Below are 20,885 nucleotides of genomic sequence, written 5' to 3'. Positions count from 1 at the left end.
AAAAAAAAAAAAAAAAAAACCAGAAACTGAAAGATCTGCTGAAGTTCTCTACATCCAGAAGACTAGTGATAACAGCAGCTGAAATAACAGTGCTTTATTAAAAAAACTTTTAATCTTCTTCCCCAAAAATGTAAATGTTGGTTCCAAGGGACTCCATAAATTAACAAAAGAGACTTTCTCTACAACAGAAAGCAGGGTGGTGGGGAAGGAAAAGCTCATAAGATTTTCCATCCTCTGAATTGCAATTAACACAGCACTTGGCATTCAACAGGACTAGAACTTGTACACTTGTGACAGATTCTGTTCTTGCTTCAATTGTGAGGTTTTTATTTTGCTTTTTAATTTCTGTCCCTGCTTGCAGCTTTCTACCATTTACAAAGCAATGTACTTAAAAATATTAATAATAAAAAAAAAAATATCACTGCAACACACAGAAGAGTGCTTGGAATGTTATGAATAAATTACCCACCTGATACGATGGCACTGAAGGATATGGAACAATCACACCTTGAATTTGATTCCCAACGTTGTTGTGTTGGCCACTGACTAGATTTTGATTCTGAGCCTGCTGAACTCCAACTAAACCCTGGTAGTTTTGCTGCTGGTTAGGCAAAACCTGGTAACCTGAAATCATACATTTACATCTTATTTTGAAATAATGAACACGTTTTGTACACAGTTGCCTATGTGAAAATATATGTGCAACGTTTTCCAATGGCTTTTTAAATCTGGCAACTTCATGAAAGAGTTGAACTTATCATGCATATAAAAAGAAGCCAACATTAAAGTGAACAGATTTATTAATTTGGATCCAGCATGAAACACTATACATACTATTTGCAATGCTGCTTTCACATGCTTGCAATATTTATTTACACTCTAGTGAGTTACATGCATTAACACCTTGATTTGATAGGTGAAAGCTGAAAGCATTTGAACAAAGCATGCTAGATAATATCAAAACCAATTAATTGTCTATTATTATGAACAAAGCCATTCTAGGTACTTTAGTTTTGAAATTCTAGTTATGCTAAATTCTGCTAGTGCCTCAGGTGCCCTAGGGATGAGAGTATCTTGACTATGACTCAAACCTGAAGCACACGTCAAGAAAATTTGTGTAAGGCATGTGTGCAAATCTTTTTAGAAAGAGCAATTTCTACTGAAATCTGTAATGCTAAAAACAACTGGGAACTGAGAACAATCTTCCAGGTAAAAGCCATGTTCATATACAGTGGAAGACAGTTTATATTCAAAGTTATCTCGGGGAAAAAAAGAAAGATTTTCATATCTTTCATATAATTTCATTATCATATCTTTCATATCATACCCTCTACAGTGCCTCTACAACAATTTATTATTGCTTAAACTGGTATCCTCTGCTCTCTTTCAAAAATAGCCTAAAAAGAAAAAAACCCCAACCCCTCTCCCCCCCCAACAAAAAAAAAACCAAAACCCCAGCATGAGTGCCAAACAGGAAATCTGTGCATTTATTAGGTCCAACCTTAATTCCTGCTTTCTTTTTTCTTTTTTAAAGCACATGGTAGGTAACTGCTACCATGATCAAAACACATGCAGAACACAAGTAAAGTTCTTTTTGTCATATTCTATTATACAGGTATGTGCTACTTACCACATCAGCAAAAAACCGTAACTAACAGTGTTTCTGAGACAAAGCCAGTTATCGCTCCAGAATAACAAAACTGGGCTTGTCAAGATGCACTGATGGCAAGGCGAGTCTGTATTTAACTTGGACACATTCACATTCTACTGACCTTGACATTCCCCACGCTCCCTACCTTGGCATGGAGCTATAATAAAGCAAATATTGCTGCAAAAACTCACTTGGATATTTTTAAACTCAGTTTAAAAAATTGCATGGTCTATTTTGAAAATAATTATTCAGTTAACACAAAGCACTTTTCTGTAAACAAAACCCACCAGTGTTCATTAATTCACCATGTTCATTGTGCCCTGTATGTATGTAATCAACAGTCTCAGCTGGCTGTCTCTATAGAAATTGCAACAATGAAGACTAAAAAAGACTGTTAATCTAATCAAATGTTGCTTCAGAAAATTAAAGGGAAGAAGGTTCAATTTGTTAAAACCAAGAGAGCTATTCATTAGAAACACACACAACACGCTATAAATATTTTCAGAGTACTACACAAAACTTGAGAACATGGCATGCTTGAATCAGGATTAGTAGTGAGACTTTTTAATAACTCTTAAATTTGAACTGTGCACAAAAATCCATCTTGTATCTGTAATAAACAAAATGCTTAAATGTGCTTTGTTACAAAATGATCTATGGCACCTAAAGAGCAGCAGAACGCACAGTTGCAGTATACGACAGATCCAATCAATACATCTGCAATCTAAACCCCTCATTTCCCAGAAATTGCAATATAGCTGTGAATATTTTTCAGCTGTTTCTGACACTTCCAGAGACAGGCACGATCAATTTTGCAGGCAGAGAGAACCGGAACAATATAAATTGCCTGCCAAGAAGGTTCCCCACAGCGTTCCAAAGAATGCTCTATTTTTAGCTTCCCAATTTCACCTCTGCATAGAGAGTGGTCTGACAGAACTGCAGCCCTCAGCAGAAAACCCACACCTGCCATAGCAGATTGTCTCATTACACAGAAATACTCTGAAACAGTAGATAAAAAAGAAGCATGTTCTTAATATTTACGTAATGAAAAAGAAATCACTGTTAATGCAAGAAAAGTTAACTTACAGAATATAGAAATACATTTTCTGAATAACACAAAGAGTGAGAAACAGCCTTTACTCAAGAACAGAAAAGCAAGCACAATCACTTGGTTCACAAGCTGCGAGTATCGCTTGATTACAACTATTACAACTACAGCTATTATTACAACTGTAATAGTTTTATCACTGGCCGTTGTGAAGCAGAAGCTAGCTGAACTTCAGCTGATGTTCCTAAAGTAATTGAAGTTCACATAAGATTTTTAATCAACCTGTAGAGTTAGGTCTCATGGTAACTGGGCCCTCATTATCATGGCAATCAGAAATGCCTTTTTCTTAAAGAGAGTTGTCTTCTCCCAACATCTTTTGGGCAGCCAAAGCATTTTTATTAAAACTGAACCCCCCAAATATTTCACCTGAAACCCCTTTAAAAAGGAAGCCAGGAAGCAGCTGAAAAAGAGACCGGTTCACTGTGAGAAATGTAAACCTCTCAGACAGTGTTACGGCCCCGAATCCAACAGCTCATAAATAAAGTCAGGCCACTCCGTAATATTAAACCAAAAGCGGCTTCAGTTGCCGTGTTCTCAGAAGCTGTCATCTTTTATCTAAATTTGTGTTGGGAAAGTTATTTCATAGTTAGTAACCACTTTACAAGATGAATAAAACCCACGGCTTTTATTTAATACAAGTTTTGTTAATTCTCATTTTTGACCAGACACATTGCTATATTAGCCAAGTAACATGCTGCCTTTTGTCTCAAAAACAGCCATCGCTATTAAGTGTCAACCGCTTCAGATGTAGCTGTGTATCAACTTAATATAAACATTTAAGGTTGAAAATAAATCTACAAGTGAGATAATTTCAAAATACACCATCTCATGAGCAGCTTACAGAAGAGAAAACATGATGTGGAACCTTCCATCTCTAGAATGCTGATTCAAATTTGCCTATAAAGCAGTAAATGAGAGCCAGCAATGGCTAGGTAGCAATTTGGAGATTTTGAGTTAACACTAGTTACGCAGTTGCTACTAAAATACTTCTCTCTACAATTAGTGCCAGTAAACACCAAGTAACCAAACAGGACTGAATGGAATTATTGGCTGGACCACTCCTTCGCTACTTAAACATGATCTCAATGCCAGGGTTACAGGTACAATATACATTATCAAAGTAGTAAAGTAGCTGCCTTGCACAGCTTGCTTATTTTATTTCTTCTACGACACAGAGGGAGATTTTAGCTGCTGATGCTTTTCACCCTGTCCACATTACAGGCAGTGAAATTCAGTTAAAACATAAAGAGCTAAAAACAGACAATAAAGAAACTTACTTACCTAAGAGCAACCGATTCCTCCCTTTGCATCTTGGTGCTGATGCACCATCACCCCATGCTTTCAAATTCAGATTGTTTTGTTTAGCTACATATGTACACTGGGCTCTCCCCGATTTCAAGAGTTTGTGCGCTATTCACATAGGGTGTCCCCGTAAATGGGGAAGTAACCCCAGCTGAGCCTCAGACTTTTTGCTATTAAGTAGCCTAGGTATTAAAAACTCTGAGGAAGGAAAGCGGGTTGTGTAATACAGTTGGATAACACATCTTTAACAACAGTGGATAAAATAAGTTGCAAAAATGAGTAATTTGTTTTCCTTTGAAAAAATGTCAATGTACTTTCACTTCTGAAGAGTGAAAAGTGGTGACCTATTTTGCAGTAAGCAGGTACTAACGGTATTTTAAAATGATCTGACAACCCTACCATAAGTGCGCATCACATCTTGATGATTCTGCAATGAAATAATCCCGCCTAAATTTGTGACCTGAAGCCTGAATAACAACTTCAAGTGGTGCTGCTGTTGGAGCACTTCCTAGAAGGGCTGCGGAAGAGGGAGCCATCCCTCTTACAGGCTACTTCCTAGAACAGCTATGAAGAAACCCAATTAATATTTGTAAAAGCTGATCTTTCATCCTATTTCTGTAGAACAAAACATGGGGGGGGGAGGGGAGGTGGATTAAAAAAATCCTTCTTCCTGAAGGAAACTCAAAGGGATGCCAAGTCTAACGTATTCAACTAAGACATGGTATAAAAGCTGGATTTTTAAGGATCTCTGCCTCCAGACATCACTAGTTACTTCTGAAAGTTTTGACTGCGAGTCAAGATATTACTCAGAAGTAAATTTGTTTCAGGAATCCAAATCTTATTGAAGAAGTCATAACAATATTTTTAAGTACAGATTATTAGAATAATGGTAGCTACAGTTACAATTTCTAAGGAAAAAAGACAATAGGAGAGAAAGGAGACAAAAATGCAGCTTGATAACATTCATAGAAAGTTAACTCAGAAACAGTAGAAAAGCCTTTACTAGAAAGAGGAGGAGCAAAAAACTAATTCTAACCACTTAAGTCTCATTATATATTCTATTCAATACCCAGACACCTTTAATCATAGGACAGAAAGACGAATTAAAACAGTATCATCACTATCTTCTGCATAGCAGTCTTTTCATGCCACAACATCTAAAATTAGTATCTATTGTTTAGAACTTTCAGTTAAGGTGCATCTCTGCAATGTTACATCATTTAAAGGTACTAATTCATCTTACTTTGTAAGTTACTAAAAAGTTAGTAACTATGTTACAAGTTTTTTAAATTATTCAGTTCTAAACTTAAAAAAAAAATCCTCTAATTAAAGTTACAGCATGAGCCACTGATAGTAATGGCTCAAATCTCAACTTTCACAAACAACTGACTCAAATTTTTCCACCTGAGGTTAGCTACACTTTGTATTCCCTATCTGAACTTTCACTTTATTTGAAATTATACCGCAAAGTAAGTTTAAAAAGCAAACCAGGAAAAAAGCACACGAGGTGTTCTAATGAAATGCTGAAAAAGTTCAACAAACCTGTCTGCTGTCCAGGCTGTGCCAATGGTTGGTTTTGCTGTGTGTTGTAATGGACAGAAACAGGTCGATATTGTTGACTGGAGTGCGGATACTGATTGGGGGTACAATAACAAGCTGGCATCTAAAATCAAACAACAATTAAAGAGATTCACTACCTGCAAGTTTATAGAAGGCAGACATCTAAATGCAAAAAGAATCACATGATAAAAGAAAGATGCAAAACTTACTAAAAGGTGCAACTAGTGTTAAATGGTTTCACAACTGAAAAACTTATAAACTTATACTTATTGTACTTATAATACATAAATTCGCTCTTTAACAGCAAGTTTCTTCTACTTTCACTGTAGACGTAACAATTCCCAATTTCTACAAAGAAACATCTGAGACACTAGAAAACTATGCAGAAGATGAGTTTTACCAGCTACAGGTAAATACCTGGGTGATTTTTCCTCAAGTAAGCTGAAGTCATTCACTTCAAAGCACGTAAGCCAGAAAAAACCCCAACCCCAGAATAAATGCACGCAGCTGCAATTCAGCAGGGAGCCCCCCACCATACAAAAAGCTCATTAATAGAACAGCATGATCAGTTTTTAAATATAGCTTTTGGGAGGATGGAAACAGAGCCTTTATACCTGTGGCACAGGTTGCTGCATGTATCCCTGCTGCTGGAGTACTTGCTGGTTGACAGGGTGGCTAGATGTTGAGTAGCCCGGAGCAGAAACTGGTTGGCCAGAGGGTGGTGGTGGTGGAGCCGTTGCGATGATATAACCAGACTGCTGCGGGGGCTGGAGGACTACAGTGGACTGGAACATCGCAGTATGAGGTTCAGCTGGATCAGCAGGTGGCTGGCGGGCAAGACTCATATGGCTAAATTGTGATCCTAGGTTGTCTTGCTGTAACAGTTTTAAAAAAAAAAAAAAAAAAAGAAAAGAAAAGGAAAAGTTACATTCACAAATGTACATTCAAGAAAAAAAGACTAAAATAGCCAAATATCTCAGTAAGTTTCAGATATGCATGTCTCAAATTACGGTGCATTAGCAACATCAGCCAAAGAACAACAGGAAAGAACAAGATGAAACACAGCATTATCTTCAGGGCTGACAGCAGGAAAGAACATCCACGTTCAGAGAGTTCACTCATTTCACTGCACATATACAATTTTTGGATTACATCTGCCTCTATCTACTTATTCTAAGAATTCAATTGTCAAAAATAAAGCCAGAATTTGTGTCACTAACATCTTCTGACTGGAATCCAAAGCTTGAGTGAAAACATCTAACCCCAGTTAAAACAGCAGAAGGCATTAGTATTGCCAAGTAATTTTTGGTTCTAAGAGCTTAAGTTAATGAGGACCTAATCCTGAATAACAAGGTATATTCCTCTAACTTGGTATTATACTACATGCAAGGATTATTTTTTTTTTAGCCTGAAATCAAGTAACAGCTGCAAGAAATGCATTCTAGTGGTTACCTACTATCTGTATTACAGTAATATCTGAAACTATGATACTGATTGCACTGAGAACTGCAGGAGTCCTGTGAAATTTGAAACTCCAATTACTGTAACCCCAAGCTCCTTTTCTTTACAAGCAATTCAGCATCAAATTATCAACATCTGGAAATTAGAAGTCATCACTAGTATTATATTTTTTTGCTAAACAGGAAGATTTGGTTCCTACTTCAGAAGTGGACTCTGCGAACATGGAGGAACATTAAAAATATTTTTAAGACCACCTGATCTTCTCTTACATCATCCTGAGGAAGACAGGAGCTAATCAAGAAAGAGTAAGTGCAAGCTCTATCTTTTACTGATTAGCTACATTCACATTTTATGATGAAATTTTGTAGTTCCCAGGCTAAAGATATTCTTAATTACCACTGGAAATATGAATTCGCACCTAAAACTTTATTTAGAATACCTTTGCGGCTTAAAAAGTCCTATTTTCGTTAAATCAAAAATCTAATTTTGCCTTTGGCATTTCAGTCCTCAACGATGCCTATTAAGGTGACTGTAATGCTTTTCTGCATTGGATTTTACATTCTGCTTTTCATAATACCTAGTTTAGAGAGAAGATACTGATATTTAATTATGTGTTAATATTACCTCAAAAAATGTCCAAAGGATAAACCCAAGCAACACACATTTATTTCTCTTACACTACCAATATAAGTAAATTCTGATCTGGTCAGTTTGTCCTCCAGTGATATGTACAGTACAAGCATGACTAACCACTGAAACACAGTATTACCAATAAACGGATAAAGCAAACTTTCCTGGTACCAACTACAGACGTATTGCATTTAGATTATAAACCAAGACCATCAATCCTTTTCACTATGTTACCTAAGTTACCATCAACAGGACTAAATTTTTGAAACTGCCAGCACACGTAGTATTTGAACCCATTTCCTGAATGTGAAATGCTTTGAACTTTTAAACGTGGAAGAAGTTTCATTTTCTGCTTTAACAACCATATGCCTAACAATGGTTGTGAATCATAGTATACAGACACCTGAACTAGCTGCTACTAACAGCAATTTAGTCGTATGCTAAACTCGCTTAGAAAGCTCGCATTGGTTAATTAACCATTCTCATTACTAAGGAGGTAAGTTATACTGACTGCAGTTCACATGTATTCAAACTCTAAAATAACATGAGAAACAACACTGCTAAAAAAACCCACCACTCTTCATGACTTGCAGTTCCTTTGAGAACTGTATACCTAAAGTACAGATAACAGTTACAATATGGTTTTAATTATATGCAGGCTCTTGAATTCAGATAAATCTGTATCTATTATTAGAAGACATTTCTGATTAATGTTGAAAATAATAACAAAATAAGAACTCTGAACACATACTAAAATAGCTATTGTGTAACACTGTGGTGATTTAACCTTAGCTGGCTGCCAGGTGCCCACCAAGCTGCTGTATTGCCCTCCCATCCTTAGCAATACAAGCGGAGAAAATAAAGATGAAAAGCTCATGGGTCGAGAAAAGGACAGGGAGATCACTCACCAGTTACCATCACAGGCAAAACAAACCCAACTTGGGGAAGATTAATTTAATTTATTGGCAATTAATAACAGAGTAAGATAGTGAGAAATAAAACCAAAACTGAAACCAGCTTCCCCCAGCTCCCTGCTTCTTCCCAGGCTCAACTTCACTCCCAACTCTTCTACCTCCTCCCCCGAGTGTCACAGGGGGATGGGGAATGGGGGTTGTCATTGGTTCATAACACTTTGCCTCTGCTGCTCCTTCCTTCTCACACTCTGCCCCTGCTCCAGCGTGGGTCCCTCCCACGGGGCGCAGTCCTGCAGGAACAGACTGCTCCAGCATGGGTCCCCCGCGGGGTCACCAGCCCTGCCAGCAAACCTGCTCCAGCCTGGGCTCCTCTCTCCACGGGGTCACAGCTCCTGCCAGGAGCCTGCTCCTGCCCTCCATGGGCTGCAGCTTCCTTCAGGGCATCTCTGCCTGCTCCGGCGTGGGGTCCTCCCCGGGCTGCAGGTGGAGATCTGCTCCACTGTGGACCTCCATGGGCTGCAGGGGCACAGCCTGGGTTTCACCAGGGGCTGCAGGGGAATCTCTGCTCCGGCACCTGAAGCACCTCCTCCCCTCCTTCTTCCGACCTTGGTGCCTGCAGGGCTGTTTCTCACTCCCCTTCCTCACAGCTGCTGTGCAGTGTTTTTTATCCTTTCTCAAATATATTATTACAGAGACACCAGCAGCATCAATGGGTGCCTCAGCTTTGGGCAGTGCAGGGTCAGTCTTGGCTCTGCCTGAAATTGGCTCTGACATGGGGGCAGCTCCTGGTCTCTTCTCACAGAAGCCACCCCTGCAGCCCCCCCATTACCAAAACCTTGCCACACAAACCCAACACAAACATGTATTCATTAGAGTATCAGAGCAGTTTGGGCAGTTGGGAAGCCTCAATTTTTGACCTGGACTCTAGTTCAGATTCTGCCTTGGATAACTCTTCTCCTTTACTAGGTTTCAGTTTCAATTTGTGTGTGGTTTGTTTGTTTGTTTGTTTTGTTTTTTAAACACAAAAGACTAAGGTATTTCATTTCCAGCTTCAATTTATTAAACAAGGGATACTAGCGAAGTGGGAGTGTTAAGAGTTGTGGTAAAGAGGCTAGAAAAAGGAAACCTCAGAAAACAAGCACAGCTGAACCCTCATAAAGTATTAGCATTCAGGAGAAGAAAAAGCAGACAGAAAGAAACAACAAGAAAGGATGGAAAAAGGTTAATTGAGAGACATAACGAGGTACTGACTGGCTAACAGAACAATAGCATTAAAAAGCTGTTCCTTTACAAAGGGAAATAATGTATATCTAAATATCTAAATGAAGAGATATAGAGATATAGCCTTAATTGCGTGCATTTCTGCTGAACTTGAAATAAACACGTTAAAATCTCAGGAACTATTTTCCCCCACTCAGGTAATATTTGACTGTGATTGAAAAGCTAGCCAGTCATTACACTGCTATCACACACCACTTACAACCAACCAAGCAAAGGTCAGCATCCACTAAAGATTAACCCATGCAGAGAGGAGATGAACAGAAGATATAATACCACAGAATATTGCTGTGTAGAGGAGACTGGCAGGAGCGGGGGTGGATAAGAGACTGCAGAGTACTGAACAGGCTGGGCAGAAGGCTGCAGAGGCCGCATAGGCTGAAGAAATAACAGGTTTATAAACATGGTTAACATCAGGGCAAGAGATGTGAAAACAAAGTCAAAGTCTTTTGTAATAGAAAAAAGCAACTGTGCTCCAGAAAAGCAACTATGATCCATTACCAGAAAGGGAATGGATACTTCTTTTTTTAAGCTCAAGACTGCATAGAATTAAAACGAAAGTAATTTTTAATATCCCAGCCTCCCAGCAGAAATACATTTGCTTTATCTGTGATACATTATATTAGCTATCAGTCAGCAGATTGCTTCTATTTAACATTTACTGTTTCTTTTAGAGATTTTTTTTTAAATTGTAGAATAAAAACTACACATGCATTCTAAATACAAGTTGCTTCAAAGCATCTAAACCCAAAATGAATTTACTACTAACCACAGATTAAAACTTATTTTCACTTATTCAAGAGTACTAAAATATTTTGTCTAGATTGTGGTTATTTGAACATCAGAGAGGTAGTAAAGAATTTGTGAAGAAAACTGCAAATACCACATACACACTTCCGTAAACTAGATAAGGCGAAAGAGTACAAATGAGCCTTTTTCAAAACAGACCATCTCTACTGTGGCATATGCATGTATACTGAACAGAAGCTTTAAACAGGGAACATGAACAAGAATAAAGGTTTAGATGAAGTTCTATAAATAACATTTTGATAAAATTTGAGAACAATTTGAAAATACCACAGGAGACTATAGCCGGTAGCCTTCTCCTGCCCATACACACTCTTTGCTTTTCTTCTTCTTCAAGGGCTGAGGTCATCTTTAATCTGGCCTATTTTACTAAATTCCTCTTGTACAAGACAAGGATAAAATATATCTTGTAGTTCAGCGTGCAGTTTTGTGACCAGAGTAAGCCAAAGTGCTACTTAAGAGGTGTTCATATTCTACCAGTCCTAAGCTATGTCTTTTGTGCCACCAGTACTGCTTGTGCGGTACAGCCCAAGAATTCATCTGGCTGAAAAATAACCTTAACACAAGGAAACAAAAATTTCAGTTGGATTAACTCTCTTCCCAAATTGCTGACAATATTACTGTTAAGGCCAGGGGTAACCACACAGTGTGACTAAGGATGAAAGCAGAACCTCTTTTCCACAGCAATGTAGGCTGGGTATGTTTTCTATATTTTTAAGAAAAAAAAAAAAAATATAATTTTTCTATATTTTCTATATTTTTAAGAAAAGCCTGCCTACCATGTTCAGTTATTAGCAGAACTGATAGTTCTGAGGACTGTGGTGGAAAAAGTCCAGTTACCCATATCTGTGTAGCTATTACTTCTGAACACATGCTTCAACAGAACAAACCTACTGATCCCTTGTTATCAGGCAGCAATACGACAGGATCAGTCACCAATACAAGCATCATGTATTTGACATGTGCACCTGTGAGAGGATGTGATTAGCTGCTGGCTGTTGCTGAGGTGGTGCGGGAAGAGGTGGCTGTTGCGGAGGTCCAGGCACTTGGGTCCTAACAGGTTGCTGAGGCATAGGAGGATTGTACACAACTGGAGTGCCGTCTGGATTAAGGAATGGCTGACCTGAAAAGTTGAAAGAGAACAAACAGAACCAAATGACAGCCAGTTGCATCATTTACATTTGGAGAAAATAAAGACAAATGTATTTACAGTAGGCAAAATGAACAAAATAAAAAAATTTGAAAGTAAGTGAAGTCATGCTGTTTTACATGACAGATTTATGTCAAATCCCCACAACTACATTTATAATAGCAATGACTAAACAGGCGTCATTTGACAAACTGCATGCAGTTAAGAAACAAACAACATTTAAGGTAAACAAAGATAACCCAGTCTCTACTTAGCGAACACAGATAAATATTTGCTGTATCCTGCTTGTCTTGAAAACTCATTTTTAATTAAGTGAATTGAAAAGGGCAGGAGTAATAAAGGAAAACCCTACTAAAAATACTATTCTAAGGACCTTTTAAAAGGCAATTAAATGAATCTCCTTTAATCAGTTTGAACACCAATCAGAACACAGGAGAGCTTAAAGGCAAGTATTATAAAAAAAACATATATAAAGCAGTAGCTACAACGGTACTCCCATAACTGCTAATGAAATTACTGTTAAAGGACTCTCTTCCTCTATTCATAGATGAATTGGCTTTTAGCTTTCAAATGAAATAATGTAGTATTATTCTCCTACTTAATAATTTGCAACTCCAATACTACAGCAGTGGACTAATGAAAAAGAATTAAAAAATAAATTATTTGAAAGTAAATTATAAACAAACAGTGATTTATTTTGGTGCCTGGGTTGGGAAAAAAACAAAACAAATCAAAGGAAGAACAGATTATCTAGCAAGGACCTGTGTCTAGCTGCTGAATGACACGTCTTGCATTGGCTTATTTTCATGCTTAAGGTCCAAATACTGATGTAAATTTTTCTCTCCTCCGATATAAATATTTTCTTGTCTGAGATTCTTTCCAGAAAGGTATAAACTGAGACTAAAGCCTTTGCACCCTAGCCGGGGTCCTGTCAAAGTAGACTACTGCTCCTTCATACTTCTTCGTCCCATCATATTTAAATGCAATTGGCCAACATAAAAGTGTAAAAGTTACTGAAGAGAGGACCGAGGCAATTAATGTGAGAGAGAGACAGGAAGCATGATCAGACTTGCATTATTCAATTTAGCATAATGGATTTCTCTTTAATGCTGAAAAATTGGGAATGTTGACATAAATAGGGAGTCAGATTTCCTTATTTCCTTCTACCACTTTCTGGTAATCACTGGAGCTTAACTTGTTTCCTGTAGTGGCTGACTAAGAACTGTCTTTTCCTAATTACTGTCTTCAACTACTGAGAAGAATGACTCCGTTGACCTAACATCACAAGATTCCTCTGTCAGAGATGTTGAGAAACTCATCTATGTTTTTTGAACTCTGACTGTCATCTGGAACAATAAACCAGATGAACAATTACAGAATATGATGATTTGAGTACATTGTAAGTCAAAAGTTTATCTGAACCTAGATATTCCCTGTTCTGGACGCGTAGTTTATCTTCTATTAGACACTCATTAGATATTAACATAATCCTCTGTTATGAAAGACTATTAATGACTGGTTTAAATACATTAAAAAAATGGATAAAACATAGGAAGAATCACAATTTGAAAATCAAGCTAATTTAAATGAGTATCAGAGTCAAATCTACAGTTCTGCTGCCTTTTGTGAGGGGACGTAAGTACAAGATGCTTTCAGATGAAAAACTGTCACAGTCACATTTGTTTCTTTGCCCTTCCCTGTTGCTACGTGGAAGCCCCACCAATGTAACAGGGAAAATGACCAACAGCACAGGAGGAAGAAAGTGAAATTAATCACATGCAAAATGTTGACAAGCACATAACTGAAATGAAGATGACTCAAAACCCGCTATTTTTTAAATAAAGGAACTGTATCACGTTTTACATGAAATCACTTTCAAGGTGATGGTATCTTTTCAGTGCCTGCAGCATCTGTTTTGCTGTACAGTAACTCTAAATATTTTAGCACAGGCATGCTATAAACTCATATGAAAAATGACAGCCAACATTCTTCTTATTTAATGTAGAGTACAAAGTACTCCAGTGTATACAAACACTAACCCCACTTATATTTCTAGCAAAACTTGTTCACTAATCATCATATCTGTCTTCAGATGGTCAACACACACAATGGAAAATTCATGTAGAAGATGCACAACTATCACATTAGAACTAGTAAAACTAAGTCAATAGTGCTATTGCCCGGAACCTGGATCTAAGATGGCAAATAGGCCCTCCTCCAAATCCAATGGCTATCTACGAAAATTAGATGCTACAGCTAGGTATTTGTAACCATTTTTTTTAGCAGGGGTGGCTTACACTATTTGTTTATACAGTAAGGCATTTAAGAGAAATCTTAGGCAGCATATCAAAATGCAGAATCAATTAAAAAAAAATCTCAAATTTTGTATACAACAGCAATTGATTTATATTAAGGAAAAAAGAGAAATAGATCTCTTTCAATATTAAACCTTTTAGTTATAGAAGAGAAATAATTTAATAACTGATCATTTTAACAACCCCAATGAGAAAAATTTATTTTAAAACATCAAATGCAGTTATATTCAAACATAATAAAGTCCATCTACAGAATGATGGGAAATATATCCTGAAGTATATCCTTTTCGACAAGGAAAGCAAATCTTTAAAACTAAAATTAAAATATAATTGTTTTCCAAAGATTACAATGTGTTGCATAAAAGCTTAATTAAAATTTTCTGGATTTCTTAACTTCTGCAATGAAGTAAAAGTTTGCCCAGAGAATGCTCACTAGTCATTTAATCCAGACAAGTAGTTACACATCTCCTTGCATCTTCATCATGAAGTATCTATTTCCTATTACTTACTAAAAATATCAGTATTGGCCAATTACACCAACATTGATTTCATCCTGTTTCAAACTGACAAACAGAAGTTTAGAAATAGCATGTAATCTCATGCTTATTTCTTTCACTTGTATTAAGTCAGTGTCATGAGTATAGAGAGACAAGAATATGTTGTGACAAACGAAATGAAGGATGATAAATTCTTTGAAGTTAATATGAATCCTTCTTCAGGCTCTCTCCCCTCACTGAAACTGTTTTATAGCAGCACTGGGAAAGACTTTTCCCTCCCCCGAAAAAAGCTGAAACAATTAATTTAAGTTATTCTGCATTCTGGATCATAAATCATACGATTTTCATATTTTGTGCAAGTCACTCATTGCAATTTTACATACAAGTTAAAACTCTACTAGAGAAAATCAAGTGAGTTTACTTATTCCTTTGATCCTGGAGTCATGCTTTCTTTTTAAATTAAGTGCACTGAACAAACACAACCACAGAAAAAAATAAAAAGAAAGGACAATACTGACATTCAGTCTTATGCAAACACTCGTGCATTTTTCTCCAAGTTCTCAATTGTAACAAAAACATCCACAAGCGTGTACCAACCTGTTTGAGGGTTGATCAGAATACTGCCAGGCGGTATGCCTGCCGCTTCCAAGGGAAGCAAAAAGAAGCTAGTGCTAGTAGGTGCCACTTGCCCACTTATGCCACCATCAAAGGAAAGAGAGTTACTAGTGCTGACAGTTGGATAGACGGCAGGCGTGCCATGAGAAGGCTGGCTTAGAGCTGGCACTGGAAGAGGCTGCTGGGTGTGAGAAAGAGAACCCGTGGATGACCCTACACTACTAGAAGACTCTGAACCTAGGAAAGGAGTAATGAGAAATTGTTTTTACCTAGAGACAGAAACATCATGCTCACTTAAAATATATACTTGTCAATGCTTACCCTTAAAGCTCAGCGTTAAGTACATTATTAAACAGTGGCCTTTTCAATGAACTCCCCCTTCATCTCCCCTGGAATACCATTACAAGGTTCCCTCTGTGAACCAAGGGTCAATTCGGCACTGCTTTGCACTGTAAAGTGAGGCTTTCATATCTAGCTCTGATCTTCTGGACAGAAAATACAAGCCTGTACATATGCACGTGCTAATGTTCAGTTCATCCGCAATTCATTTAAGTGATTGGCCACTTATTCCACAACGATGCATGCACAAATATCAATTGGATACACCGAAGCGATGAACACACAGCCTACAGCTATTGCACACGTGCAGGCCATGGGGTAACACAGATGCAGTGGACCCAATGTCCCTTTGGACATGCTAGCTAAATTCACATGCTCTGTAGACATAGCCTGCATGCAAGCAATGGCCATTTTCTTCTTACTACTAGATGTCAGAGATCTTCTCTGACTCACCTGCTGGACAAATTGCAGAAAACTAAAAAACCCAAAATGATTTTTTTCCTCCTCTGACAATTTTCAGACTGTAATCAAGAATACAGCGGGAAAATTTATGGTAATGTGGTAGCTTTAGCCTAGTTTTATGCAATAATTCAAAGTTCAAAAGCAGTATGAAATAGCTGATTGAAAGCAATAATCATTTTACAGATATGAATGACTATAAACATTGCAAGGCAGTGGAGAACCAGACCCTGAGCTTTCTGAAAGCCAACGCATGCAGCTAAAAGCAATATTCCAGAAGTCCAATATGGAGGGGTCTGTAGAACTGTTCCTAGATCACTGTATACCTAGATCTCTAGGTATACAGTTTATCGTAGTTTTTATCAAGTCTTTGCTATGATACTTGCAGTACTTGGAGAGAGAATATAGTTGTTTAAATTTAAGAACCCTCCATTAGCAGCCTCTATACAATCTAGAAGAGAAAGCAAGACTCAAAAAGGGCTGTGATGAAACTTATCTACTGTTTGAAGTTACTTTGCAGTCATTCATAAAAATTTCTAATTGTAACCCCATTACTTGTGTGTATGAAAACATAGCATAGCTTGAAGCATTTGCTGATGCTGACTATTAACCCTTTTTCTATTGCTAGATGAAGTGAAATACAAAGCTATTAATTGTAAACTGGGCAAAATAGCATATCCCAGCTCTGTACAACAACCTTCACCTGACCAGAGTTACTTTGATTAGATTTGATTACAAGTGTATCCACTTCTAGATTATGTAGAGAAATTAGGCTGAAGCCATCATAATTAAACCAATTACATCTTTGATCAAAATGAACAAAAAAACCCCCCAATCTCAACACATGCAAAATCACCACAACCTGTAACTGCAGTGAAGCAACAACCATCAAGACAGGCATTCTGCACTTTGAATGTTAACTCTCAGAATGCCAAAATAAAGTTTCCAGCAAAATTTTAAGAATCCGTTCATGTTCTTGCAATTTAGAAAGCAAAGATTTTTAAGAAGGCATTTTATATATACACTATTGTCAAGTTGTAGTTTGTTTTCAAGCTGTGCCAAATAGTATTACTACATTGCTAAATGAAATAACTCAATACGGTGGCACAATTTTACAGCATATGCAGAAGTATCTTGGAATGTATTTTTTATACAAGTATACAATGAACAAACAGAATTTGTAACTGGTTTACTGCATTAAGATATGGAACTACTATAAGGTAGTGGTGGTTTAAGGGAAAGCAAAAAATTCAAACAGATCCTCAGTAGAAACAAGTTTTACAAATAACAGCAAAGCCAAGCGTAATACAGGCAAGCAGTAATACTCAGCTTTTTTACAGTTCTACTTCAAATTCTGAAGTAGTGCATCCGTAACCTACCCATGTATTACAAGCCTCAAAATTCTCCACAACCAAGATTATCCATTGGATCAAATTTACATTGGCATTTGGAATATATTTACTAAATTTCATTTTTGACCCACAGAAGGTTTATATACATATTTTCTGAGATTTTGTTTTGACATTATTTACAAGTTAACACACCTTTGAAACCCAGAATCTTATAAAAAGAGTATTCCCCCCCACCATTTCTGAATCATAAACAGTACACTTTGTTCCACTGGTTAGATTTTTCAGCAATCTAAAACTTAAGTAAGCTTTTTAGCCATATTAGTTTAAATTTAACAATGGCACTGAAAGATAACACAACAAATATAACTAACAATTCATAGGCTTTAATGCTGTTTTTTCCTAGCTGGTAGGATAGCAGCGCACAGTTTCCCAAGACTGCACAATGCAGCTTTGCCACGCTGAAACTAGAGTTGAACTCTACATTTTTATTTTGAATAAAGTACTTACGTTGATAAATGTTTCCAAATCCTTTGTATGAGATGAAATGCATTTAGCTTAAAGCCATCTATAATGCGCTTTAAAATTCTACTTCCAAAGTCAAAAGCCTTCATTTAATTTGTTACTTGAACTCTAGCTCTCCAAGGCAGTTACGCGCTACAGGGCTAGCTCTGTAGTCATTCTGTGTATGCAGCACCCACTGTATCCAGAGGGAATTGTATGCATGAAGCACCTATGAGACTGAGGCCTCTACATACATACACATTTGCAATACGCATCAAGTATCAAACCATCAGGTACTTCACTGCTATGTAACTATGTATTTGTACAGATTTTATTATACCTGTCTTAGACAGCCTGCCTGTGCTTTTGCTGCTTCCAGAGCTATCTCCTCTTGTCAGAACTGATATCCCACTGAAGCTGCTGGCTTTCGTTACAGCTGGCTTCAGATTGCGGATGGAGCTATCAGAGTCGGTGCTGCTCCAGGGACGGGGTTCACAATACTTCAGCTCATTCTCAGTACTGCTCTGATGGCTGTTGGCTGATCTCCCTGATGTTTCCTTATTGATTCTGTAAGTTATAAACTAAACTTTTAGCACAAGCATCAATTGCAAAATAAGGGAAAAGAAAAAAAAGAAAAAAAGAAAGAAAAGAAAAGGTGAAATGCATGCAGAATACTTTGGGATTTTATTTTTTTTTAAAGAAAGCATCAAATACCTAAGTATCTGTCGTCTTTGTTGTGTACTATTAGTTTCTTCCTCCTGGATTCTGTTGACATTTTAATAAGATAGCTTAATATTTATTAAGAAAATAGGAAAATGAAACAGAATTAAACTGCAAATTTTCTTACCTTTTATCAGTGAAATAATTCTCTTGGGAACACAGGGACTGAGGGGCAAAGAAGCGTAGAAATTAATATGAATGGCATCTAGAACCCCCACTACAGCGCAGTAACAAAACATGCTGCAATTTGGAGTCTTTTGTATTATACACGGACATTTACAGCATCCTCTTTATATTAAGCTGCCTGAAAACTTAACCTCTTTGGTGGATAATTTCCTTGTTATGGGGGAAAAAAAACCCAAAACCAATATAAGAAGGCCCATCTGCAGGAAATAAAAGTTGGCATTAGAATAGTTACAATGCTGACCATTTTGTTTATATCAGTTTTTTTCTGAAGTTACAATTCTTCCATTGGGCCTTCGCTGCCTTATGTAACTTCCAGCTGATGTGTGACTTCACAAGTCTGTTACCACCACCTGAGTTGCCTTGTCTTCTGCTTGGAAGTGTGAAGTAGAAGATGATGCTGGCTACTGCAATAATTGTACTGAATTCTTTGGGTACAAGTACACATATGCTAAAAAGCAGACAGAATATACAATCAAAAAGGCTATTATTAACTTCAATTATGTAGTCCTTGCCTGTGACTTCTAACATTTGGTACAAAGCTTCTAAGCGTACAATACACGGTAAATGAGTTAGCAAAAGGAAAAGGTAATTTTATATCCACAAGTCCATTCTTTTTGTTCATAACTAAGATGAATTAAAAAAAAAAAAGACTTTTGGAAAATATTTGAAGATAGCAAATTAGCCTCTCAGAGCTCATTTTCAGAACAAGAATCTGGTTTTGGATGTGTAAGAGCTACAGATAAATGTCAAAAAAGTGGATTATTAGAAGTAACATATTTTTGAAGACATATTTGTTCTGTTTCACTCAATATAATCAAATATAATCACTACTTGTGATTGAATTATAGTTTACAGTGTTGCCCTGCTTGATAACTCCAGCCAAAAGAGACTAGACTTCTAGATTTCTAGCTGAAATTTCACATATGGGAATTCAAATCATTTTACTGTGACCAGTCATAAGATGTGTTTGACATAGACACAAGTGAGAAAAAACAATATTTTGGTTTTATTTTGTGGTGTTTTTGTTGTTGTTGTTGGGTTTTTTTTGTTTTGGTTTACTTTTAAAATAATTATTGTTCTGAGCAACAACTGAAATGATTGCAGTATCAAAACTCTATAACTTAAATTTCAGTAAGGGGCAAAATAATGCATTGAAATAGGTAACGCTAGAAAATGCACCAAAATAATTCTTGAAGGTTGCTTGAGTTTCATACAGTAGTCATTAGAGAAAACAGAAGATTTCTTGGTAACTTCAATGTAATTTAAAACTCACTCAGGCCACACTAATGACTTTTATCTGCTCAGTCCCCTTCAGAAACAGAAAATTTCCTGGAAAGAAGTAACTTTTAACAAAAACCACATGTGCCTGTAATGTGTGTGAAGTATTCATACAAAACACCATAAGATTTTCTTTGATACATACATCTTGTGCAAATATTCTTTCTCTAGCTCTCTGATATTCTTCTTCACGTTCTTCTATGGATTTACTTCTTCTGTCATCTTTTAATCGTATTCTCATCTAAATTAAGTGATACAGTGTCAACTTCTACAGGAAAACAGTATAAATACACAGTCAAATACAGCAAGTAGAAGTAAATAATTCATATGTATTTTACCTGGTTGTCATCTTTGTCTAAACTAGAGTTATCTCTTTTAAGGATGTACCGCTTCTGGAAATCATCACCCTTCTCATCCTTTATATGCTCACAAAACTTTTGGTCAGGTCTGTGAAAAGTCATTAGAAAGAAAAGAGTTACGGTTTTGTAAACATATACTATACACAGTGGAACAAACTGAAATATACTTAATATTCTAACTGAAGTGATAGATTTTGGTTGTCCAGGCAATGGAAAAGGTATCAAAACCATAAGATGATGTGTACCCCTGACAAGTCCTGTTCCTCAGGCATAACAAACCTGCTTTTAAAATCTCTTCCTCCATCAAAGCTTTTGCTTCAATTTCCAATTAAGGTGACAAGCAAACCACATGCCCTTGGGGAATCAGAAGTGCTCTTGAATCCAGCTGGTGCCATGCAATGGA

The 20,885-nt window shown here is 36.9% G+C and overlaps 1 protein-coding gene across 15 annotated transcripts in view; it reads right to left on the bottom strand.

Annotated features, from left to right (window-relative positions):
- R3HDM1 (R3H domain containing 1) overlaps positions 1-20,885 on the bottom strand; it is a 54,579-nt gene that overhangs the window by 11,346 nt on the left and 22,348 nt on the right. For 7 of the 15 annotated variants that reach the window (XM_082313083.1, XM_082313090.1, XM_082313097.1 and 4 more), the window contains 11 exons: positions 20,462-20,570; positions 20,269-20,364; positions 18,787-18,824; positions 18,654-18,704; positions 18,280-18,506; positions 15,271-15,525; positions 11,680-11,834; positions 10,181-10,282; positions 6,236-6,496; positions 5,604-5,724; positions 470-624 (listed from right to left, as the gene is read on the bottom strand). In XM_082313083.1, the coding sequence (XP_082169209.1) occupies positions 470-624; positions 5,604-5,724; positions 6,236-6,496; positions 10,181-10,282; positions 11,680-11,834; positions 15,271-15,525; positions 18,280-18,506; positions 18,654-18,704; positions 18,787-18,824; positions 20,269-20,364; positions 20,462-20,570 (1,570 nt within the window). The remainder of the gene's footprint in view (positions 1-469; positions 625-5,603; positions 5,725-6,235; positions 6,497-10,180; positions 10,283-11,679; positions 11,835-15,270; positions 15,526-18,279; positions 18,507-18,653; positions 18,705-18,786; positions 18,825-20,268; positions 20,365-20,461; positions 20,571-20,885) is intronic. The other 8 variants (XM_082313094.1, XM_082313085.1, XM_082313088.1 and 5 more) reach the window with 6 other exon arrangements.

The sequence above is a fragment of the Platalea leucorodia genome (assembly GCF_965183815.1).
Source record: "Platalea leucorodia genome assembly, chromosome: 5".
NCBI lineage: Eukaryota > Metazoa > Chordata > Aves > Pelecaniformes > Threskiornithidae > Platalea > Platalea leucorodia.
This window is presented reverse-complemented; position numbering and strand designations above follow the sequence as displayed.